The following is a 25,147-nucleotide window of genomic DNA, read 5'->3' as shown; positions in this document are numbered from 1 at the left end:
TAACATTTAAAGAATACGCACAGAGCAGTAAAGCTGTTTTGTGTGTCATCCAGAACAGACTGAATTAATGCCTAATGGGCATTTGGGCCTTCATAACTGCACTGTGTCACTTCATTATTACTGATATCCCTGCCACTGTGCCGCTTCTTTCTCTACAGGGCACTTAAGATAATTAGAGTCACTGAAATACCAAATGGCCTTTGGCAGCACGCATCTCTGATGGAGGCGCCACCTTGTTGCTAGACAGCTTCATATGTGACGATGTAAATGTTTCTCTGCACTCCTGCAAAGAAGCAAAAGCACTTTCTGATCTGATTATACTGAGTGAAAACACTGTATTCACCTGGGCAAAAAAAAGAGTGAATGAAGCCTACTTGACATTGAATGACGTTTCCACTGAGTTTAAGTGTTTTCATGGTTAGAAAACTATTGATTTCCCTGAAGTTTTTGATGATTTTTGTAGGTGTCTGTCTTATTCAAGGCTACTCATCTCCATCCTAGTCCTCTCCTACATTAACTTGTGATGAGGACAAAGATGCAGAGAGAGATGTAAACACTAGATAATATCAGCTTATTATTAAGTAGGAAGCCAAGAGAAACAGGAGAGGCGTGAATTTACTCTCACTAATGACTCAGGCGCTTCAAGGCCTGCAACACTGTTGTTGTTGAGTGGATGGTGTTTCATCTACTTTAATTTATCCCCTCCATGCTCTGGCCTTGGTATGTAATGGAAAAAAAAAAGCGTCACATAACATCTCAAAGCAAAGGAAATATAAAAGTCCTCACTTTCAGGAGGATTTGATAAACTGTGTAATGTTTGGATGGGATCAGGATGACCAGATTTGGATGTTCAGCAGCTAAAGAACCGTTTTCTGTGCACAATCTCAAAAAGAAACCTAACTCCCATCAGGTCTGACTGAAGCGAGAAATCTACCATCTACCAAAATAAAAAATGACCATGTCCTGCTTCTGCCTGTCCCAAGCCCGGTAAATGCAGTGGCAGTGTCAGGATGAGCAATCAACTGGCCATTCTGCAGTTGACATTCAGAATGACCAATCGTCCATCCTCTGCCAGGCGGAGGACTACTCTGGCCTGCAGGAGTTTTTATTTCATCCATGTGCCTCCTTGTTTGCAAACGAGATGGCGCTCATAACGCGCCCCTCCAGCCCTGCCCACAGGTCCGGGGGCCACTGTTTGCTCAGCTGTGTTTTACAGGGCTGGGTATTACCAATAGTTTCCAGAATCAATACGATTCAATTCACAATTTTTCTATTCTTTCTATTCACTCGATCTGATTTGATTCAACTTTGATTCACCCGATTTACACATTTGGGCTATGTCTGAATTCCCACCCTGATCCTTAACTACTAAAAAAACTATATAGTGCCGGACTATGTAGTGCCCTGGATTTTAAAAGCTATTCGGATATGATAATAGTGTGGTTTTATGCATTTTTGGGGCTTGGTGGGAAATGACACCCCAAAGTCTCAGCACGCCCAGATTTGCCCCCCCTGATATTCTATCTGCACCCCACAGTGGGGCTGCCTAAATCCAGGCTGGTAATTACCCATTAAATATTACTTTTCTAACACTGAACTTTGTTATAGACAGAGACCATGTTTCATATACCAGTTCCGCCTGTGGATTTTTAAAAAGCCTTTATTTAAGTAGTTGAGACAGATTCAGAGCATGTTCTTATCAACAAATGTGCCCTGGCAAAAGGCAAGGCGTTTTGAATAAAAGAGAGGAAAAAAGTACAAAAGGATAGAGAATTTAAAATCTTCTTTCATTCAGCTTTAAAACAACTTCAAACCTTTAAATTAATCACTCGTAAATGTTCACAGATTTTTTCTAAATGTATATTGCCTCTGTAATTCCCACACCCACTCCCTCGCCCTCCTTCAAATTCTCTATTGTTGGAGAATGAAGAAATGAAGCCCACAGTTTTTTTTCTTCTACTCAGAATGTCAGAGTGCTTTCATGTTCAAGTCCTAAGTCTGGGTAAAAATGCGGAAGGTTGTGTCAGGAAGGGCATCCAACACAAAACTTTAGCTGAATCAAATACGTGAATCACAAACTGAACCTCTGTACCTAATTGGTCATGGCTTGGATTGCTCATTTTTATGACGCGAGACGTGCAAAGTTGTGGCAACGGCAGAGGATTAAAACTGATGAGTCGCACATTGAAGTCAGGGGAAAGAGTAGTATAAATGAGGTTGAGGTTAGAAGTGAGCATTTGTGAGCATCTCAATGCTTTCTTGCCAAGAAAGGGTCTCTTGCATCACAGATGTAATATTTACAATGTGGATGCTTCAGCAAATGTACAGAAAAGGTCAGAAGGAGCCGCATTGTGTCTTTGTAGATCTAGAGAAAGTCTATAACAGGAGACAGAGAAAGGAGCTGTGGTTTGGAGGTGGAAGACAGGACACAGGTGAGTTGTGCTGTAGGTGTTACAGAGGAGATGGAGGTGGGACTGCATCATGGAATTAGCTTCAGTTCCTTCTTGGTTTTTTTTTTTTTTTCCTTTTTTTTAACTTGTCCTGTCCAACAGCTGGGCAGACAGATGAGAGCTGACGGCCTCTTGTGTTGGACATATTTTACTTTAACAAGAGGGGTTATTAATCTTCAGACAAACCAAAGGTATGTCTGAATAAACCCCTTTTGTAATTGAGGCCAAACTTTATTAATTTCAATCATGTCTGAAAATCTTTGGTGTTGGACCGGACGGAAAAGGAAAGAGGGGAAGAAGAGAGAGGGACGTTAGAGAGAGGGGGGGGGGGGGGGGTGATAATAGGAGGGGAAGGGGGATAAGACCATGAAGCAGCATAAAGCAACAAGTTTACTGGTTGTTAATCATTATGGTAAGGTTCAAATGTAGGGAAAAAAAAAAAAAAAAGGGGGCGGAGCCTGTCCACACACACACTCAAATGTTATAAACACACCTGCTAGCTGCAAAAATGTCCACCTGTCGACATGTACACAAAACAGATAGTGTTCACACGCATACTTATGCCTTAAAACCAACTAGTGTGAAATATTTCAGTCATTCAGTCATGCAAACTGTTAGTGCAAAGGTGAGCTAACACCAGTGCTCAGGTGAGTGTTTATGTTCTTCTAAAATGGATGGTGGAACGTGAAAAGAAGGAGGGAGAGTGCCCAGCCATCCCCACCCCAAGACCCCCACCGCAGCAGCAGCGGCAGCCGGAATCCCCCCAACGCCACACGGGAACCGGCAGGGAACAACCGCCGCCCGGGTGACCAAGCCCGCCACCCAGGCCAGGGCCAGCAGGACCGCCGCAAGGCCCCCAGAGACAGAGGCCAGGGACGCACGGAGGGAAAGAGAGCGCCGCCCCAGCCCAAGCAGGAGAGCAGCCCCCCCGCCGCGCCGGGAGAACCCAACGCAGGGCCCCACCGGAGAAGGACGCTCACAGCCCCAAACGAGCACCCCACCACCACCCAGGAGTTCCGGGCATCCCCCCGCCCCAACCCCAGGTACGAGCCAGGACCCCCCAAGGGAGACCCGCTCCGCACTCCAGGCAGCCACCCGCCCGGCCCACGGTTGGTCCAGGGAGGAGCGAGGCAGGGGCCCGCCGCCCCCGCCCAGGAGGGGGGAACCCCGGGGAAAAAAGGGGGCCCATAAGGGGTGTTGTAAATATGGCCCGACCAGGCTCGGCCACAGTTGGAAATTTGGCGGGGCCCAGCACTTAGGAGCAAGGACCAGAACCCACCCCCCAGGGACCAGACACCCCCGGCTCAGATGTAATGTGAACCCCCCCACCGCGCGGAGAGAGCACCGCCGGGCCCAGGAAGCCGGCACCCCGGGGACACGGCCACCGCTGCAAAGGGGCCCGTACCCCCCACCAGGGAAGAGGCAGGGGACAGACGGACCCAGGTCCCACCTTCCTTGCAAAATGTGTGTGCGTGTATGTGTGTTTGAAAGTGTGTGTGTGTGCATGTGTGTGTGTTTATGTTGGGATGTATATATTGAGGGGGGAGGGGTGTGTGTACTAAGGGGGGTGCGGTTAAAATTGGCGGGTAGGGCACTAAGGGGACATCTCCTGATTACTCACAGTGACGTCCCCTCACCCTCCCCACCAAGGGGCCCTAAATGTCTAAGGTGCGGTTAAAATTGGCGGGTAGGGTGCTAGGAGGACATCCGCTGCTTGCTGGCAGTGATGTCCAAGCACCCCCCCTACCAAGGGCCCTACATGTCTAAGGTGCAAATAAAACCGAAAGAGGGGGGGCCCACTCCATACGGCAACCACAGGAGGGGGGCCACTGCCTAGTAAACCCCCCCCCCCAAGGCTCATCGCAGGCTAAGCCCCCCACCCCCTTACCCTATTATGAGGTTATATGAGGAAGGGGGTAAGTTGGGGACAGATGATAGACTGTCCCCCGGTGGTCAAACAGCTGTCCCCCGCCCCCCCCCCCCCCCCCCCCAGCAAGGGGGCCAGGCCCACCCAGCCCCGGGGCCCCACCCCCGGAGGCGCAGAGACCCCAGGCCCAGCACCACCACCCCCACACAGAGAGAGAGGAGCCAGAAAGCGCCGGCCCCCCCCGGAGCAAGCCCAGGCCCCCACCCCCAAACGCTGGCCCTAGAAGAGCTCTAGAAGAGCTCCCCCGAGCAGCGCCCCCCGCCAACCCCCCCCAGCACAGGCAAAGGGACCACCCCCCCAGCCAAGCCAGACCACCACCCCACCCCCCCACCACGCACCCCCACACCCAAGCCCAGAGGACCACGCAGCGCCCCAGGCCGCCCCACCCAGGCGCCGGACCCGACCCCCCGACCAACGGAGCCCCCACCACCCCCGGCCAGGCACCGGAGGCCCCGACCCCCACCCCGGCCCACGGCATAAGGGCAAGGAGCAGCGACGACCATGCCCCCCCCACCCCCTAAGTCACGGAGTTAGCTAAGGGAGACCAGAGAGACCGAATTCTTTCAAAGTTACTTGAACTTTGGGCTGACATTTTTTCCAAGCTGATATGATCAAGCAGCAGATTTCTGTGTTGACTTATATTTATATTTTTTTTGCTTTTCCAATTTATTAAAATAGTTTTTTTAGCAATGCAAAGAGTTATGAAAATGATAGAGCCTAATCCTCCTTCTACATCGATGGCACTCATGTCACCAAGCACACAAAGTGACGGTGAAGCTGTGATTGAAACCTTAAGCCAGACTGATAGATCGGCACATACCTGCTGCCAGAGAGCCTGGACAGGCGTGCAGAACCATAGTGCATGCATGTAATTGTCGGGTAGATTACTGTCACAGTGCTGACAAATGTCTGAGTTACTGAGACCCATCTTGAACATCCTCTGTCCAGTGTAGTAAATTCTGTGAAGAGTTTTGAAATGGATTAGCTGCAGATTTGGACTTTTTGTCATTTTAAAGGTGTTTAGACAAAGTTCTGACCAAAAACTTTCATCTGTGCTGATGCTCAAATCCGCATCCCATTTTGTTGTCGGAAGTGAAATATTGTTATCTAAATTACATAAAGTTTGTATATTTTGGAGAGAGTTTTATTCATTGGGAAATTGATCAGAGTGGTAACTACATCTGGTAGCTTTAAATCGTTGTCTCTGTATTTAAACTTTTTAGTAATAATTGATTTAAGTTGCTGATATTCCAAGAAGTTATATATTCCATGTTTGTCTTGAAGTTCCTGGGGAGTTATGAATCTTCTATCAATAATTATGTGCTCTAGTTGTTTTATGCCCCCTGCTTGCCAAGCTGGGAAGTGGATAATTTTTTTGTTTATGAGGATGTCTGGGTTGTTCCAGATGGGTGTCATTTTGCACGGTTGAATTGATGATTTTGATATTTTGAGAAATTCCCACCAGGCTGTTAAAGTGGCATTTATATTAATACTTTTGAAACAATCCTGTTTTTTAACTATTTGACTAATAAATGGAAGATCTTACAGGTTGATCTTTCCACATAACGCCTGTTCCAAGTCTAACCATGAGTTGGTTTCTGGATTATTTTTTAACCATTTTAAGATGTATTGTAATCTATTTGCAAGAAAGTAATTGTGGAAGTTAGGTAATTCTAATCCTCCACAGCTTTTTGCAGATTTTAAAGTTTTTAGACTAATTCTTGCAGGTTTATTGTTCCATAGAAAGCTTGATATGGATGAGTCTAATGTTTTGAACCATTTTAATGGCGGTTGTGTGGGAATCATTGAGAAGAGATAATTAACTTTGGGTAAGATTTTCATTTTAACCGTGGCTACCTTGCCCATAAGGGACAAAGGCAGGTTGGTCCAGCGTGTTAGATCGTCCTGTATGTTTTTCAGTAATGGGGTGTAGTTTAGCTGCACCAGTTCTGATATTTTGGGGGAAAAATAAATACCTAGATATTTTATATTGCCTGATTTAACTGGTATTGTGAGTCCTTGCTCCGCATTACTGTTCAGTGGTAATAAAACAGATTTATTCCAATTAATGGAATAGTCTGATATAGAAGAGAATTCATTAATGATTGTTGCCGTTTCATTTACAGAATGTATATTACTTAAAAACAGTAATATGTCATCTGCATAGAGACTAATTTTATGATGGCTGTGTTTGGTTTTAATTCCTTTAATACTCTCATTCTGTCTTATTGCTGCAGCTAGAGGCTCGATAAATATTGCAAAAAGAGAGGGGGAGAGTGGGCAACCCTGTCTAGTTCCTCTTCCAAGAAAAAATCTGTTGGAAGTCTGTTTATTAGTTCTAACTGATGCATTGGGGTTGTGATATAATATTTTGATCCAATTGATGAATGATTCTCCAAACCCAAACTTATGGAGGGCAGCAATGAGGAACTTCCAATTTACTCTATCAAAGGCTTTTTCAGCATCCAGTGATAGTATAGTCATTTCCTGGTTTTTGATGGTGGCAAAGTCTATTATGTTAACGAGTCTGCGGACATTGTCATCCGAGTGTCTGCCTTTGATGAATCCAGTTTGATCAAAGTCAATTATGTGAGGAGTGACTTTTTCTATTCTCTGTGCTAGTGCTTTGCAGATAATTTTTACATCTGCATTAATTAGAGAAATGGGGCGATAGCTTGAAGGACTCGTGGGGTCTTTGTCTGGTTTTAGAAGAAGGATAATGTTGGCAGTGTTCATGTTAGGTGGTAGAGATTGGCTTTCATTGATAAATTTTACCGTTTTATAAAACGTTGGTGCCAGTTGTTCCCAGAATTCCTTATAAAACTCTGCAGGAAAGCCGTCAGGCCCTGGTGCTTTACCATTAGGCATAAGTAACAGAGCTTCATGAAGCTCAGACAACGAGAGCGGAGAGTCTAAATTTGTGATTTGATCTTCGTTTAACTTGGGCAGGTTTATATTGTTGAGAAATGAGTTGATGCTTTGTTCTGATGGATTGATCTGTGGAGTGTATAAGTTTTGATAAAAGTCTTTAAACGCATTATTAATTTTTACCGGGTCATGGGTGACATTCCCTGTTAGGTCCATAATCGAAGTGATTGTTGATTTTTCTTTATTAATTTTAGTTCCTTCTTGTTTCTATGGTGATGCACAGACTGACAGATTAGGTTGGACAGAAATATTTATGGATCATAATGTTTGCAGATGACATTGTAATATATGGTGGGAGGAGGGAGCAGGTGGAGGAACATTCAGAGAGGTAGAGGTCAACTAAATGAGAGGTACTCAAGTGGTTTCAGGGAGCAGAGGTGAAGAAGATGGAGGACTTCAAGTCAACAGTCTATACCAATGGATAGTGTGGTAAAGAGGTAAAGAGGTGAGAGCTACCAGGTTGGAAGGAAGGTTTCAGGTGTGATGTGTGACAAATAAGGTGTCAGCAAGAATAAAAAGGAAAGGTGTAGAAGATTGGGGGAGCACCAATGGTGCATTGGTTAGCGCTTGTGCCTCACTGTCATACACGCCTGTTCAGGGTGTATCCCGCCTTCGCCAAACTGGGTTGAGTCAGAGAGCCCCTGTGACCCCAAAAGGGATTCAGTGGGTTCTATGGATAGATGGTGTAGAAGACTGTGGCAAAAACAGCCATGTTGTCGGTTTAGATTAAAAAAAAAGTCCAAGAGGAAAACCAAAGAGGATGTTCATGGATGAAGCTAAAGAGGACCTGGGGGTGGTTGGTGTGTAGAGGAGAGGATGAGACGGATGGATGGATTTGGACACCCCTAAAGGGTGCAGCTGTGAAATGTTAGAAGGTGGTGCAAAGATTTCAGAACAGCTAGTCCTGAGTTTTAAAACTCCTTCCTTTAGATGCTGTACATGAGTCACAGGTTATGCAAATGTCAGAAAAACATTTTAATCAGTGCTTACTTTCTGTGTCCAAACATTCAAATGAGCTCTGCTTGGAAAGATTCAGAGATCTTAATTTTAGTAAAAGGCTGTACACAAACACAGAAGTGCATTGGCTTTAAGAAATAACAGCATAAAAAGTAACATAAAACTGTGGGCTGGACTGAAAATGATCAATAATACATTTTCTGCAAAGACTTCTTGCTTTCTTAGTTAATGTGAAGTTCTGTTTGATCACACAAAAACATGAAACAAGCATCATGATTGACTGTAATAACCTTCCTTTACACTGAAACATCACTAAATATCACTGCACGTCGACAACTGTTTAATGCTTTTTGAAACGTGGGATTCTGGGTAAAACAAAAAATCTTTTAACCATTTTACACCGCAGATTTGGCTCCAGTGTTGACATTTTTTTGTAACTCTTTAACCGCTTACGCAATTAGCGCAATTCCAGGGGATTCTAATGGCAGCTTTGAGCTGATATGCAACACTTTACGGAAGTGAAGTGTTTACGCAATCAACGTAAATCAGCAGATTCTGTCATGGAGGAGAGTGGCTTTGGGCTGCAACATTTGTGCATTGTATTTGTGCAAAGTCAATAAGAAAAGCCCCTTCTAAGCGTCAGAATCAGTTGATTTGAGTTGATCGTGAAAATGGTTGAAGAGTTACGGAATAAAACATCCTCTCAGATTATACTGAAAAATACATTAAAAAAGGATTCCAATTCATATTGAGTTTTTTTTAAGCAAGGCTGTCTTCAATGCAATCACCTGTTTTGTTGTTTTTTCTACTGATGTCATACTTTCACATACTCTTGATTTTGCACTGCAGTCATGTTTCAGTCCTATAATTACAGGCCACTAGTAAAAGTGTGTGCCGTACACATTTTACCTTAAAAGTAGGGCTTTTTAGACAATACTGATGAGTATTAAAGCTAATTGCCCTCTCTTTTTACCCCTTTTCTCACCATGGCAACATAATGAAAGCATCTGGGTCTCACGGAATGATCCAAAAGAACATTACAGGCGGGTGGGACGAATGAGCCGAGATTTACAGAGGCACAAAAAAACCAAACCAATCAATAAATAATAAATGCTATTTATGCATAAATATTGAGCAAACAGATGTGATCAGGTGATATTTTGCATTTATCTTTGATCATTTAAAATTTTTTTTTTTACTAAACTTGATAAGACATACAATTTGTGCTACAACTGTGTTTTTTGCTTGTTTTGTTTTTAGTTTTGTTTAGAAATCATTATATTTAAATCAATTGAGCTGTTTGCCATGCCATGTCACAATGAAAAGCATTTAAAAAGATCGTCAGAATTAACAGCTATGATTTGTGTTAGCCAAAGCTCCTTTCTGTATCTTGTTATCAGCTTTCTCTAGATCTACAAAGACGCATATTAGCTCCTTTTGACCTTTTCTAACCCCTTACTGCTAGAGAAAGCATCTTTTCCCTATAATTTTGTTCTACATTTAATAGCAGTGGAGTTGTGGCTGATAATATTCATTTTTTTTGTAGAATTTTCTTTCTTCAAAGCAACTCGTCAGAGCTCACAGGCTGTTTCAGGCTGTATTAAGCCATTAACCCTTGTGCTATCCTAGGCACTTTAACATTGGGAGTTGGGTCATCTAGACCCACTAGACAGTGCGCTGAACCTTTTTTCTTTAATGATTTGTGATCTTCACTGGTGTCCATGGATTACATGAAATCTTTCCACCTTTATCCACCTTTGTAATGGTAGGGAGAACACGTCAATGTAAGGGTGGGGTCATCTAAGATAGCACAAGGGTTACAACGGTCTGTTTACTTTTACAGAAAGGAGCAATGCTGCAACAACAAACAGTAACAAATCATTAAAGAAAAAAGATTCAGCACACTGTCTAGTGTGTCTAGTGCCTAGGATAGCACAAGGGTTAAAGTGCATAAAAACCCAAAGGCCATGTGATTGGTCTTGAAACCTGGTCTACGAGATCTCCAGTCCTGCTTGTTCTTCAGCAATTGGCTGGATCAGTTGATTCAAGGGTTTGGTATCCTATGAGTTCAGAGTGCGATTGAGTCATGTTGATCTAGATATCACACCACATACACCACCCACAATAAGTTAAGGATACTGTGAAAAACTCTGTGGATGCCGTATAAACAGTGTTTTACTTCACAGATTTTTGGGGTAAGGGAGGTCATTGCACTGGGGTGATAGACACGCCTCACTTTGGATTTTCCACACAATGGTCTCACTGTGTACAGTGTGTCTTACTTTTTGGAACCAAAAGCAAAAAATTCTAGAAGACCCAGACATGGAGCCCCACAAGTGACCGACTACAACCATGACCAGTACCAAAGGACCTCTGCGCTCAAGACATGGTTTTGGAAATGCCACACAGCTGTAAGCCCGTTTACCAGACGTGGGGGGCACTAGGGTTTCCAGACAAACCATTCACAACCGAATCCACCGCTTTGACTTGAAGACCAGACAACCGCTGAAGGTGACCCCACTGACACCAAGACACCGTTGTGAATGTTTGCTAGTTAAGTAAGAGACCATGTGACCTGGACAATGCAACAATGCTCTACTGCCCAGTTCACTGATGAGTGCCGGATCACCTTGCGCAGAAATGATAGTCATCAAAGCTGCTGGAGAAGGTGAGGTGAGCAATACGCCAAGGTCAACATGGTCCACATGGTTCGCTTTGGGGGAGGAGGTACAACACTTCGGACCGGCATCACCAGTCAGTGCAAAACCGTTTGGTGGCCCGTCACTGCATGTTCTTACCCTTGAGACGTCATCATCATCCACCAATTCTGCCAGACCAACTTTCTGTTACACAGAGGTTTTACAGCTGGATTTCAGAAAGCCAGAGCGTCTCATGTTGTATGTCCGGCAATGATCGCTGACCTGAACCCTAAAAAGAACATCCGGGACCAGCTGAAGCAGAGACTGGATGAAGAAAACAACAACAATCATGGATCAATTTGTCTGCAAGTAGATGCATCAGAATGGAGCAGAGCAGGAAGCTTGTGGCTTGCTGTAGTAGCATCTACATGTAAGCTACAAGCGTTTTCAGACGGACTTACAACGATTTTAATACAGAAATACTCAGAATGCAACTTTAAACGTAATTCTCCTTATAAATGCCCCCCACCATGAAAAAAATGCCATAAGAACTTGTTAAAAATACAAAAAAACAATTTTATTTTTAGGCTGGGTCTTTAATGAGAACTTACCATGGAAACAAAGTTATTATGGTATATATCTAAAACAAATTTTGGGTTCTCTAAAGCTAAAATAATATTTCTGAACACCCTCACAACAGAGGGAGAACACTCCTCACTTATCTTCATCTGTTCACCTCACTGTTGTCATTTAGTTTCGTTTTTATAACCTCTTTTCTATCTAATGCATCTAAAAATTCCCAGAGTTCAGTGGCTCACTGTTCTGTAAATGCAGTTCATCCCCGCAGGTTCAGCTCTCCTGGCTTAGTGGCGGTAACAGCCGGGAGTGAAGCTAAGTGATATGTGTGCGACTGAATGGTCTCACACACGTCGATGCACACACAAAGTTCGACTCATCAAAAGCCTGAGAGCATGAAAGCTCAGCAGACAGAACACACACCACTAAACTCCTGACAGGAGAACAGCTTTCTTCTATGCAAATGCCCTGCAGGGAGAGTTCATGACATGCCAGCTCAGAGGAAGAATGAATGGAAATTTTTGAGCCAGGTGCCCACTGTTATCGGGATGTGTCAGATCCTAAAACTCTATCCAGCACCATCAAGATCTTCATGCCTCAGAGCAAAAACGTCTCTCTTTTACTGGATTCTTTTGTTCCTCTGAGTTTCAGATGACTGTAGCTGCTTTGCTCTGACGGAGGTGACATTTTGACCTTCATACTGAGTTCGTACAGTAAGGCCAAACAGTGAGGTGAAACTGGGGGAACTCCAGGATTTAAATGTGTTTGAGACTGAATTGGACGCAGACTACTGTGCTGTGTCAAAAGAGTTTTTAAAAAAGTTTACTGACACACACATACAAACGAATACATACAGTGGTGGAGAAAATTGTTGGTACCCCTCAGTTAAAGAAAGAAAGTCCACAATGCTTACTGAAATGACTTGAAACAGTCAAAAGTAACAATAAATTAAAATTATAGAAAATTAAATAATCAAAATCAGCCGTTATTTTTGAGTTATTGAATAACAGAATTATTAAAAAAAAAAAAAACTAATGAAAAAGGCCTGGACAAAAATGATTGTACCCATAACTTAATATTTTGTTACACAACCTTTGGAGGCCATCACTGCAATGAAACGGTTTCTGTATTTGTCAATGAGCCTTCTGCACCTGTCCACAGGTATTTTGGCCCACTCCTTATGAGCAAACTGCTCCAGTTGTCTCAGGTTTGACGGGTGTCTTCTCCAAATGGCATGTTTCAGCTCCTTCCACAGATGTTCAATGGGATTCAGATCTGGGCTCATAGAAGGCCACTTCAGAATAGTCCAACGCTTTTCTCTTAGCCATTCTTGGGGGTTTTTGGCTGTGTTTTGAATCGTTGTCCTGTTGGAAGACCCATGACCTGCGACTGAGACCAAGCTTTCTGACACTAGGCAGCACATTTCTATCCAGAATGCCTTGATAATCTGGAGATTTCATTTTACCTTCCACAACTTCAAGACAGCCTGTGCCAGATGCAGCAAATCAGCCCCAAAACAGAACTGAGCCTCCTCCATGTTTCACAGTAGGGACAGTGTTCTTTTGGTTGTATGCTTCATTTTTAGTCTATGAACATAGAGCTGATGTGCCTTACCAAAAAGCTCCAGTTTTGTCTCATCTGTCCAAAGGACATTTTCCCAGAATGCATTTTTGCAAATTCCAGTCTGGCTTTTTTATGATTTCCTTTCAACAGTGGGTTCCTCCTTGGTCGTCTCCCATGAAGTCCACTCTGGCTCAAACAACGACGAATGATGTGATTTGACGCTGATGTACCTTGATCTAGGAGTTCACCTTTAATGTCTTTGGAAGTTGTTCTGGGCTCTTTGGAAACAGTTCCAACTATCCGTCTCCTCAATTTGACATCAATTTTCCTCTTCCGGCCACGTCCAGGGAGGTTGGCTACTGTCCCGTGGGTCTTAAACTTCTGATGTGTGTGCCACTGTCGTCACAGGAACTTCAAGCTGCTTAGAGATGGTTTCATAGCCTTTACCTTTACGATGTTTGTCTATAATTTGTTTCTAATGTCCTGGGACAATTCTCTCCTTGGCTTTCTGTTGTCCATGTTCAGTGTGGTACATACCTTTTCACCAAAGAGCAACGTGACTATTTGACTCACTTTAAATAGGCAGACTGACTGATTATGGGTTTGAAAACAGCTGTGATGTCAATTAAAGGACATACCTGAGTTCATCATGACCCCCTGGGCAATTATTTCTCAATCTTTAATGGAGGTACCATCATTTTTGTCCAGCCCTATTTCATTAGTTTTTTTTTTAAATAATTCTGTTAATCAACAACTCAAAAGTAATGGCTGATTTTGATTATTTAATTTTCAATCAATTTATTGTTACTTTTGAACGTTTCAAGTCATTTCAGTGAGCATTGTGGACTTCTTTCTTTCACTGAAGGATACCAACAATTTTGTCCACCACTCTACATGCCTCTTATCTGAATACTGCAACTGCACTCATGAATATTAGCTGTGTGAGAAAATCAAATGAAAAAAAGAAATTGCCACTTGAAAAGATCAAGTGAAAAGTTCACATAAACAAGTGCAAAAATTACATTTTTTTTATTGAATAAGATGAAATATGTTTGAACTTGTTAACTTACAAAAAAAAAAACATTTTTTATAAGCAGAGGGCAGGGAATCAAGCATCGCTCACCGTCAGACCACCTCATGGCGTCATCCAGTTCAGATGGCAGTCCTTTCCAGAGGATGCTGTCTTTGGGGTAGCCCAGGTCCATACGTCTCAGGTGGTCGTCATAGCGCCAGAAGCGGTTGTCCTTAAAGAAGTACGTTTTGTCATTGTGGAGCCAAACAAAGGCAGCATCCACAGCCTCCACGGGAAGACCAAAGTCACTGATTGGTCGAGGATAACCCTCCTCCACGATATTGTCTTTAAATACCCAGTACTTCAGACCTAAAATGGAGCACAGAAAGGTTTTGTGTTACATTTGTGTTTTTGTTCATGGATACAAAGTATTTGTTTTGGCCATATAACCTAAAATTGTAAACATTTTGCAAAAATGTTCTAAATATAGTGGGACACTTAAATTCAAAGTACTCTATTTGTACTTACCTTGTTCTTACATGTGGTAAGTACTACAAAAGACATTTACACAACATTTTAAGTAGGTACTATTTAAAAACCCAGTGTGTTCAACATAGATACCCAGTTGGTACCACATAAGTATAAACCAAATAGTACCACATAAAAAGCAGCAAGTATCATGTAATCACCGAGTAGGCACAAAAAAGTACCATGTAAATTACTCTGTAAGTACCCACTTAAATATACTGTACATTCTGTACTGTAAAAGAACGCGCATGTTCCAAAAGTGATGCCTAAAAAAGTTTTCCACTGTGCAATTAACACATTTCTATTGTGTAACAGTGATGTAAATAAAAATATCAAAAGTTAATGTTTTAAAAATAATGGGTGATGCCTTTAACACTAAGAACTGAAAGGATTCTAATAAAAATGTAAAAAAACACATTTTGTTGATCTCACTGGGATATTTTGTTTGGCAAATTGAAGAAAAATAAGATGATCTGCAGGGAAAATGAAAAACAAACTATTACATTTGCCATAGCTAAGCTTGTGCAATCGCTCCTGTATATTAAACAGAATATCCCAATGTAGGTTTTATTATGAAAATCTGGCACGTTCTCTTTACACTTCCTCTCTATCTTTTTCCAACCAAACCCTGAGTCCATTATTGTGAGCTGCACAAAGTAAAATTGACTCCACAGCTCTCTTTAACCCTTGTGTTATCTTAGATGACCCCACCTTTGACGTGTTCTCCCTACCATGACAAAGGTGGAAAGATTTCATGTAATCCATGGACACCAGTGAAGATCACAAATCTAGTGGGTTTAGATGACCCAACTCCCAATGTTAAAATCCCTAGGATAGCTCAAGGGTTACAGCTGCACACTGGAGGGATTCACCAAACGGAAGTTGTGTGTCGGCTGTGAACACACCTTATGTCTAAAATGAGTCCTTTCCACAGTTTTGTTGGAACCTCAGTGTGTGGGTCTGCTGCTTTCTGTCCACTGTAGGAAAACTAGGCAACACCTCACAGCAGACAGCCAAGCCTCTAAAAATAGTCTCCATCAAAGAAAAGGCAAAGGTGAGCAGCCAGGAAGACCTCCAAACCTATTTAACCCGGATGGACAGGTTGCTTTATACCTGCAATTTTCATTTTTTCTGAAATTAATAATCAGGACAAAGAGTTTTCCTTTCCCCATCACACTCCACACCGCACCATTTGTCCCCACCCCTGACAAAACCCACTACGGCAGTCTCCCAAGTATTTTTGCCGATGAAAGGCCTCTGAGTGATACTTAAAACTGCACACTCAAGTACACTCTCCTTTAGAGGTCCTGACTACACACCTCACAGGAACACAAGACTTCAGCTGCAGGGAGGAATGACATTAAACTGTTAAATTCATGATAGTACTTGTTAAAATTTTAAAGGAAAGACAAGGGGTTGTGTCCAAATTCCTCCATTACTCACTGCTTAGTGCACTATATAGTACATTTTGAATTACACCTCTATGAATGCACAATTCCAATATCCAGTGCTCTAGATATTTCCCAGAAGTCTTTGCAAAACACCAGTGTGCAGGGATGCTCACTAGATTGTAGCACCCCAATCAAGTCTTTACATCTATCCTCTTCATCCATTGACAGAGGTCTTATTCCTTTTAGAAACACGTTAAGGATGCTCTGTGGAAGTGTTGCAGTCATGGAGTGCACTGGCTCATCCCCAGTCTATAGTCAATGGCGTAATATTTCCAGAATTTTGGGCTTCTGCGTCCAGAACGCCCGTGATCACGCATGTTTTTAAGTCTGGTCGTGAGCTCTACCCACAGTTCAACTGGTCTAACTTTATAGCAATACAGCACTGCGACCAATTGGGGGACGTGGATTTAGTAGTGAAGTGTTGGTGGTGTCCGCTTCAAAACACTGAAATACCAACCGTAGTAAACATGATCACGATGGAGACATTAATAATTGTGGTTTGTGTCCAGTCAGATTAATAACAATTCCAAGACAAACAGCAGGACCACCAGACTGAGGAACAGTTTCTTTCCTGAAGCAGTCAGACTGCTGAACTCCGGTTGATCACTGCAACCCCCCCCCTCTCCATGGACAACAAGCTAATTCCCAAGTGCAATATCACAGGGCTGTGCAATGCTTAACATAACATACTGTGCAATTGAAAAATACTTATGTGCAATACTCCGTAACAGACTGATATCATTATTGATACTATATTTATTTATGTCTGAATGTAAACGGCTGGCCCGGGACCAGAGAGCCTAATTTCGTTTTATCATGATAAAATGACAATAAAGTTTCCTGATTCCTGATTCCTATAGGAACAGAGCTGTGAAAACTTTGACAGCGTACTGAGTCTCTACCTATTGTAGATGGCAGACGAGGGCTAATAAACAGTAAATACACAAAAGAAGAAGAATTGTCTTCTTGTTGCTACTTGCTTGTGTGACGGCGGTCTGGTGTGTACACAACTGGCCGGATTTGCGTTCATAAAACAGTGTGAAGCGCGTTTCTTGAACGCACCACATGCAGTAAGTTTGGATGTCTTCTTCTATTGTTGAGGAAGGCCTACAGCACCTCCAACAGCTCCTGTTGTGCTTTGCCATCCCAATGACTCTGTTGCAGTTGGTCATTGTAATGATTTAAAATGACCCAAAAAAGAAAGAAAATAGACCACGATTGAACGATTTTTCAGGTGAAAACAATGATTCAAATATATTTCTTATAAACCATCCAAGGTTTTATTATCAGAACACAATAGTTTGATTTAAAAGTATTTGTGAAATGTTTATATTTATTAGGTTTTTACTTCAGGAAATCTGAAACTGACTGGCGACCTGACCAGGGTGTAGCCCGTAGTCGGCACGGGCTATAGCTTCTCTGTGACCCCAAAAGGGACATAGCAGGTTAAGAAAATGGTTGGCTGGTCTTCAGAAAATCACTGATGTAATATTTGCTATTGTGAGCGTGGTGTCTTTGCTTTTAAAATCAAGTGCACTAGATAATATAGTTTTTTTGGTAGTTAGAGAGTAGGGAGGCAATTCAGACATATCCAAGCTAAGAAAAATTGTTTGGTGTGACTTTTAAACACTGGAACAACTGCTTTAATACTTTACCTTTGAAAAATACAATTTTGTGGTCTCCGGGCCTCTCGTAGACGGCATCCACGCTGTCAAGGTTGGTAGGGAGGCCTCTCCAGAAGCGGTGGATCTGAGCAGGACGCAGAGATACCAGGTGCTTTTCTCTTGTTAGTCTCCAGAAATACTTCCCTACGAGCAACAGAACAAACAAAGGGTTTGTCCCTCTGCAAACTGAACATCATCAGCAAACACGTTCCTTAGAAATGTGTGTGTCTGATCTGTAACATTACAGAAATGCCAGAGGGAGGGGACATAAAATTCGTGGCAGGAACACACAACTCCATGGTCAAAACAAAATTCCCCTCCTTCATTCCTTCTTCAGAAAAACCCAAGAGCTACAATGTGACCATTGACGTGGAAAGTCCATGAGCTGCATAAAATATTCAAAAAGGCTCCAACTGGACCATCTGTGGGGATGTCAGCATACACTACTGATCCACACTACATATATATATATATATATGGAGGAAAGCTCGGGGGTCACTCTTTCAGGGGGTGAGCATGAAAGTCTGATGTCTCATTTGAGTATCTATGGGTGGCTTCCCCCTCTTCAATCTCCTCCTTAGCTTAGCCCTTGCTATTTTCCCCACAATGCACTTTCTCCCTTTCTGCTACTGTACCTTTGAAAAAGAAGGCCTCCCCTCGAATCTGGGCCACGGCATCAAAGTGACTGGTGCATCTGTCTGGAACGTCTCCTGTCAGCCTGAGAGACATCAAACAAATCTTATAAAGTGAGGATAAGTATGAAAAAAAAAAGACCAAAGACTTTTACCTCCCAAACATTGTTCTAATTCATTACTTAACATTTTTTAAAGACCCACTCCAATGAAAAACATATTTTTCTAGTGGCATTTTTCTGATGATAAAGGACATATGAAAAGATATGAAGCTTAAAATTGCATTTCTGAGTCTAGTTTAATTGTGAATCAGGAGCAGACGAAAAAATGCTGCAGAAAAAAGTTTGTAGCTGTGATGTAGAAGCTACTACGGCAAACTGCTTCACTCTATTCTGATGTATCCACTTGTAGACGTCTAGATGAAGCAGTAACTCTAGCCGGTGGGAGGTGAAGCCAAACAGGAAGTAACAAAATGTTGCAGTACCACAACTGACCAGAGAGGCTGGTGCTTAGAGTGAGCGTTTTCACCCCTCAAACAAAGCCCTCTAATGTCTGGTGCGTAGGCTTTTAATTTTATCAATGGTTACATATTAGATTTAGGAACACTCTTTAGGGAGTGAATTTTTTTCTACCTTTCTTTTGGTCCGATGTTATTTGTTTGTATTTACGTGCGACGTGCACAAAGAGTGATAGAAATTCATGTTGGCCCCACATCATATGTGCAGCCAGGATGCGCCTTGCTGCATTGGCCGTACGTATTGAAAATGAAACTACACATTATCTGTCACGCTTATAGGTGTGTGAAATGGGTTCTCTGCATTTGAACCATCCCTCGGAAGAGTGGTGAGCTGCACAAACAGCCACGCTCAGGAACTGCAACTGTCATCCTAACCTCGACTCTTCTTCTGGGTCCATTCGGCCCAGAAAAAAGATCAGGGTTGGCCACACGAATTTGGAAAATGATGTGCAAATAGACACGGAGCCCCTTCTAGATGGTTCTAGATGCAATTGTTTTCTTGCTAACTCTAATTTCTCTTTTCGCAATATGCATTACAGTGAAGGTATACCGGATTATGCTTCTTTTTGCAGGGTCACCCGTTTCTGTATGTTTTTGTGTTGATGTTGTTGAAGTAAAAAATAGTGAAGGACAGTTAAAAAAAACGGTTCCCAGGAAGAAGAATGACTGATGATGATCGCCGTGGATTCTGGGATCAGAACTCGGGTGCTTAGCTTGTTTGATCTGTGTTAGCTTTAGCTTCTAATCCATATTTTGGGTTGTGTTCTGCTGTCGGGCTGTAAACTGTACTGAACTGTACTCTGGGAGTCCTCTGTTACCGTTTTCACTTTATATTTGACACTTTTTAACCATAAAAAACATATTTATATTTTGGTCGTTCCTGTTAATTCTAATTCAATCTAATTATTTTCAAAATATATAAATATCTTTAATTATCTGTATTTTCATTTTCTTTTCTTTTATCAAAGTCATGATATATAAAAACAGGATTCAGATATGCTACAGTAACACCTGAATCTCTTTATGTAAAGCGACTGGCATCACACAGATGATCCAGATTTCAGTAAAACTATGAAGAACACATACAGAAAACTTTCAGAGTTTCCTTCTACATGAACATTTAATTTAATTTAAGCATTTCATTTTGAACAACATTGTACATGCTTAATGTTTTGCCTGCGTCTTGTCGTGTTGAATGGGCTTATACAATCCAACGTTTACATTTTAAGGCAGAAAAAAAGGTTTGTGAAATCTGTAGAAGACTCCTGCTAAAGTGTGTGATTATAAAAAGAAGAAAGTTTAACACATTTGAGTGACCAGTCTCTTCTGTTTTAATCATATTGATGTTTTAATATGCACGAAAAACAAAAGGAATTATGGGTCAAAGTCAGGTCTGAATAATATGTATTTATTTTTAAAACACATTCAATTATTCAAAACATCACAAGAATTTCCGACAATTCAGTACATTTTAACCTTCATTTAAAGAAAGTACGGACTTCTTTAAACAGTCACCTGACATGATGGCTGTTGGCCACAGAGCAAAGGTGTTATGGGATTGCTTTTCAATAATGCAGGGTAAAAAGTAATTTGAATCTAAAATTAATAAAAGAGGAAACACTTTTGTGAACAATTTAATAGTTAAAAAGCATCGTCTATAAAAACCCTGTCTATTTTTCACATTTTAAGTACCTAATAAATTATCCGAAAGAGTGCCTATCTACCCTCAGAAAAAAAGTTTTCAGTAAGAAATGTAAAAAAATAAAACATTTGTGCCAAGGTGAGCAGTGTAGCTGCTGGACGTCCTCTTTTGGCCTGCTGACCAGTTCCACACTCCTGACATCGGGCGTTCACGTCCGCTACAGTGAGAAAATCTGAAGCTGCTCTTCCTTGTTGGCTTAAAAGTAAAAAAAGGTAAAAGGCCTCTCCACCACAGTCCGCCCAGGAAATGTGGATCCCAAATCGCTATAACTGTTCAGCTTCACTTTCTGATGCCCGACAGACATGATCTTCACCTCCAGACTGTAATTGTAAGAAAAACAATTCATTTTAATCAATAAATAATGCAAGTGCTGTTTTTGCAAAGATTTGTTAAAAATACACAATGAAAATGATTTAATCTTGTTAATGCTCAAAATACATATGTAAATATCTTTACACAAATCTTTTAAAGTCCCCCTCTGATGAAAATCAAGTTTTTTTTTAAATTTTTTTGACATGTATGTGTAAGGCATTTTTCTTATGAAAGAGAACAAATGTAATAAAAAATCATTTCATTATTGCAAGTCTGAGTATTTCTTCTTTTAAATTGCGGTCAATCAAACTATTGCAAAGACGCTCAGTTTTATTGATGGGCTGTTGTGATGTCACAACGACCCAGGAGCGCATGTGCTTTGCACAAGCTCCCCGATCTGCCCCGCCCAGCGTGCACAGGCTCAGGTGCAGCAGAAGAGAAGATGGCACATTGCAGCAATTCACGCACGCATTTTGAGTGCGTCCAAGGCTGGATTTTGTTGTTGGCCGCACATAATTAAAATTAAATTTAAGTCCTAAAGTTGTTCTCTGCATTTGTGTTTGAAGGCTTGCTGTCCTGCATTAACCAGAGAGGGTAAAAATGAAAACAACCATAAAATCAAGGGAGATTTTTTATTATTGTCCCGATGAAAATAAGAAAAATATTATAAAGCAACAGGCATGGAGATTGGGATTGGTGACCCTGCCTTCGCCCAACAGTATCCATCGCAGCTACTGTTGGGCGATTGTGTTCAGAAACTTCAGACAGGGTACCAAATTGCACCGCACCCGCCACTCAAATCGCCGGATCTCAGATCCCGTCTGCACCATTGACTCGACATTAAAACTGGCAGCCTCTGCCACGCGAATCGCATTTGGTGAGAGCGTACATAACTTAAGCCTAACCCGTAATCCTAAAATTAAACTTTCATCTGGATCCGTGCGGCCAAGACAAAAGTTCAGCACATGTTTGGAAAATTAAGTGCGAATAGTCACTTTCTGTCATTTTATTTCCTTTTTTATTTTATTTTATTTTTGTCATTTCACACATTGATCAAAAAGTGTCGATTTAAAACCAAACATTTTACACTGTTTATCGCTAAAGATAACGTTTTGAAAATAGAGACTCAGTCGGTGTCGTTTGTGCCCTGATGATGATAAACACAGGTATCATCATCAGAAAGGCGGGATCAGGGGCGGGGCTACTCAGCTCAGCACCAATGGCCACACCCCTGTAAAGCCTTCAGATAAACATGACATATTGCTTTCTAAAGACAGTGAGGTCGTGGGATTTTGGCTAAAAAATTCATAATCACGGGAACGTTTTTATATAAAGAAAATGTCATAGAGGGACTTTAAGAAAATGAATTTATCTTTCAAAGAAAATTTCAGTATTTACTTTTCTTTGGACTGTCAGTGGAAGAAATGATCATTTACCAACAGTTTTACTTAGAGAAAGAAATTACATTTTACACGTTAACCAATAAACGTTTAAAAAACGTGTATATAAAGGCTACACTAAGATATTATATTAAGATATGACATATGAGCTGCACATAAATAACATTTTCGAACTTGTTAAAAATTAGAAGGGACTGTTCGTATTAAAATACAGGAAAACATGTGAAGCACCGCCTTACATATTATGTGTAAAAGTACTTACCGAAAAAGATTGATGATGTGAATATTAGCCCACTGCTGTGTTGCCTTGTTGGAGACTTTAGTTAAAGCGGTTAGCGTTAGCCTGGAGGGACCGAGTGGCGGACAAGGCGTAAACAAAAACAAAAGAGAAAAAAACAACTTCATTCCGTCCTCCCCTTTTCCCCATATTTGGAATGTCTTAGTTAGGCTGAGTTAACTCGAGCCAATATGGCGGTGAACGTCAGCTGACAATTTAGGCTTCAAGCAGGGCACTGTTGAAGTCCAAACTTACTTCATAGCTCTGAAATTGCTCGCCATTTTTGTTGCACTGGTAACGGGAAAGTATGTCAATAGAAGGGTGATGGGAATTATACAAATGTGCATGAATTAGGGATGGTATGCTAATTAAAAAAAGTCAAACTTATCAGAAAGTCACAGTGAAATCTTCATCACAGTGGTCTTTAAGTGATGTAGGAGCCTGACGTGGCTTGCCTGCCAATAATGAAGCAGGGGCTGCGAGTGGGAGCCCGCCAGGCCTTATATTACCAACAAGGGTGTCTATTCAGGGCTCAATTAAAAGTACATCTATGCCTAGTGCTCCAATTGTCAGGACTAATCTGGCCTTCTCCCATGTCATCGTCTAAAAGGGTTAGCGCAAATGTATTAATTAAGCCAGAGATGGTCTTAAAGTCTAGAGTGAAGCTGGTTAACTTTTAAACTAACTGCCTGTTTGGCTACTTCTCAACTCTCCTGTTCAGAGACTAACTGCTAATGTGCTCTCTGTGAGACCGCAAAGCATTACAGACTTCCCTAAGAAAACATGTTTGGACATTTTTGTTAATGGATCTCTTGAGGGTTTGCTTTGAGGTAAAAGCAGAGCGGTTTCAGTCTACACTGGACACAGAAAAAAAAAATGGACAAAACTTGGTTTAATTATGCTTGAAAACCTCCAAAAACTAGAGGCTGTTAGCTGCCCGGCCCTCTTAAGGGAATTACTTAATTAGATGGGCAGACTCCCAATCTCACTCTCGGCTAATTTTGTTGCTCTTGAATCACAGAACTTTAAATCAACCTTAGAAAGGACAAAGGGGAAAGAAAAATTAAAGAGAATTAAAGAAACAATCCAAAGAAATCATTTTGATTATTAAATGGGGGCATTTTTCTATTTTTAACCCTTGTGCTATCCTAGGCACTTTACCATTGGGAGTTGGGTCATCTAGACCCACTAGACAGTGCTCTGAACCTTTTTTCTTCATTGATTTGTGAACCTCACTGGTGTCCATGGATTACATGAAATCTTTCCACCTTTATCCACCTTTGTCATGGTAGGGAGAACACTTCAATGTAAGGGTCTAAGATAGCACAAGGGTTAAAATAATAAAAGCGGCAACAGGGCATGAAATGTAGAAGCATCATGTTACTGAAAGTCCCACTCATCTCTTGATGTATTGTAAAACAAATTATGGTGTTTTTTTTGTTTTGTTTTTTAATTATGATTTTACAATTTTTAACCAAAATCGTTTTCTGGGACATAGTTTCTGCAGAGCCACAGTAGTTCATTAGAAATTTACCACAGAAATTTACAGCACTTGCATCCCCTTGACCTTTCTCCCCCTCTCTCTTTTTTGTCTTCTACCCCCCCCCCCCCCCTTCACAAGTTTCCCCTCTCCCTTTCCTCTGTATGAAAATGTGAAAGAAAAAATATATAAAAAATGTAATAAATAAATTAAAAATAATTAGAAAAACAAAAAAAAGGGGTTTGTACCAATACACACAGTAAAACCTGTCCAACACAAAAAGCCTTCAGCTTTCATCTGTTTGCTCAGTTGTTGGGAAGTACAAGTAAAAAAAAAAGAAGAAGAAATTAACAGAGTTGTGGGTGGAATTGTTGGTGCAGAGTAAGCCTGTCTCCACTTCCCATCATCCGTTTGTTTTAAAGCCACTAACAACCCCGAGCTAACATTAGCCGTGCAACAAAATTGACGAGAAATGTTGGAGGAAAAGAAAGACATCCATGGAATTACTCGTCTGCAAGTCAATACATCAGAATGGAGCAGGGAGCTTGTGGCATTTTTTCTTCTGCTCCTGATTCACAATGATTTGAAAAAAGAAATACTCAGAAAAGTAGTTTAAACTGAGTTTTCTTTAAACTTGTCCTCCATCAACAGAAAAATGCTACAAGAACATGTTAAAAACACAATTTTCACCAGTGTGTCTTTAAGGCTCATGTGTGTAACTCTTTTTATTGATTACAACAAGCACTCAAATGAAATTAAACTGGTAAAAGTTAAACTCTGCTGATGTTTTACTTTTTTTTTAAATATCACACTTTTACAAAGATCTGCTTTTTACAGTTTTTCACACATGACAGGATTTAATCTCAGATCTTTTTCTTCTGAATAATGACATCTGCACCACCTTAGCCTCAGCTGCAGCACAGCTGACTGTTGGTTTTTTTCCCTCTCATTTTGATTTTGTTAAATTTGACATGCACGTCTGCACTGACAAAGCAGCTGCACTTTTCCTGAACTGGTTGCACGCTCACAACCACAACCATGCCGTGACTTTTTATTGGCATTCCTCCCCAGTCCAAACCTCAGTGTTATGATGATGAGGGTTTACTGACTGAATGCTGCAAGGTTGGGGAAC

The 25,147-nt window shown here is 41.5% G+C and overlaps 1 protein-coding gene across 2 annotated transcripts in view; it reads right to left on the bottom strand.

Annotated features, from left to right (window-relative positions):
• The window catches only part of mmp17a (matrix metallopeptidase 17a), a 122,394-nt gene that overhangs the window by 5,219 nt on the left and 92,028 nt on the right, over positions 1-25,147 (bottom strand). For both annotated transcript variants that reach the window (XM_023960393.2, XM_078955747.1), the window contains exons 7-9: positions 18,331-18,413; positions 17,687-17,839; positions 14,164-14,421 (exon numbers count right to left, since the gene is read on the bottom strand). In XM_023960393.2, coding sequence (XP_023816161.1) covers positions 14,164-14,421; positions 17,687-17,839; positions 18,331-18,413 — 494 coding nt within the window. The remainder of the gene's footprint in view (positions 1-14,163; positions 14,422-17,686; positions 17,840-18,330; positions 18,414-25,147) is intronic.

This window comes from Oryzias latipes, chromosome 12 (genome assembly GCF_053564925.1).
Source record: "Oryzias latipes strain Hd-rR chromosome 12, Olatipes_Hd-rR_3.1".
NCBI lineage: Eukaryota > Metazoa > Chordata > Actinopteri > Beloniformes > Adrianichthyidae > Oryzias > Oryzias latipes.
Note: the sequence above shows the minus strand (reverse complement) of the source record. Positions and strands in the feature narration are given on the sequence as shown.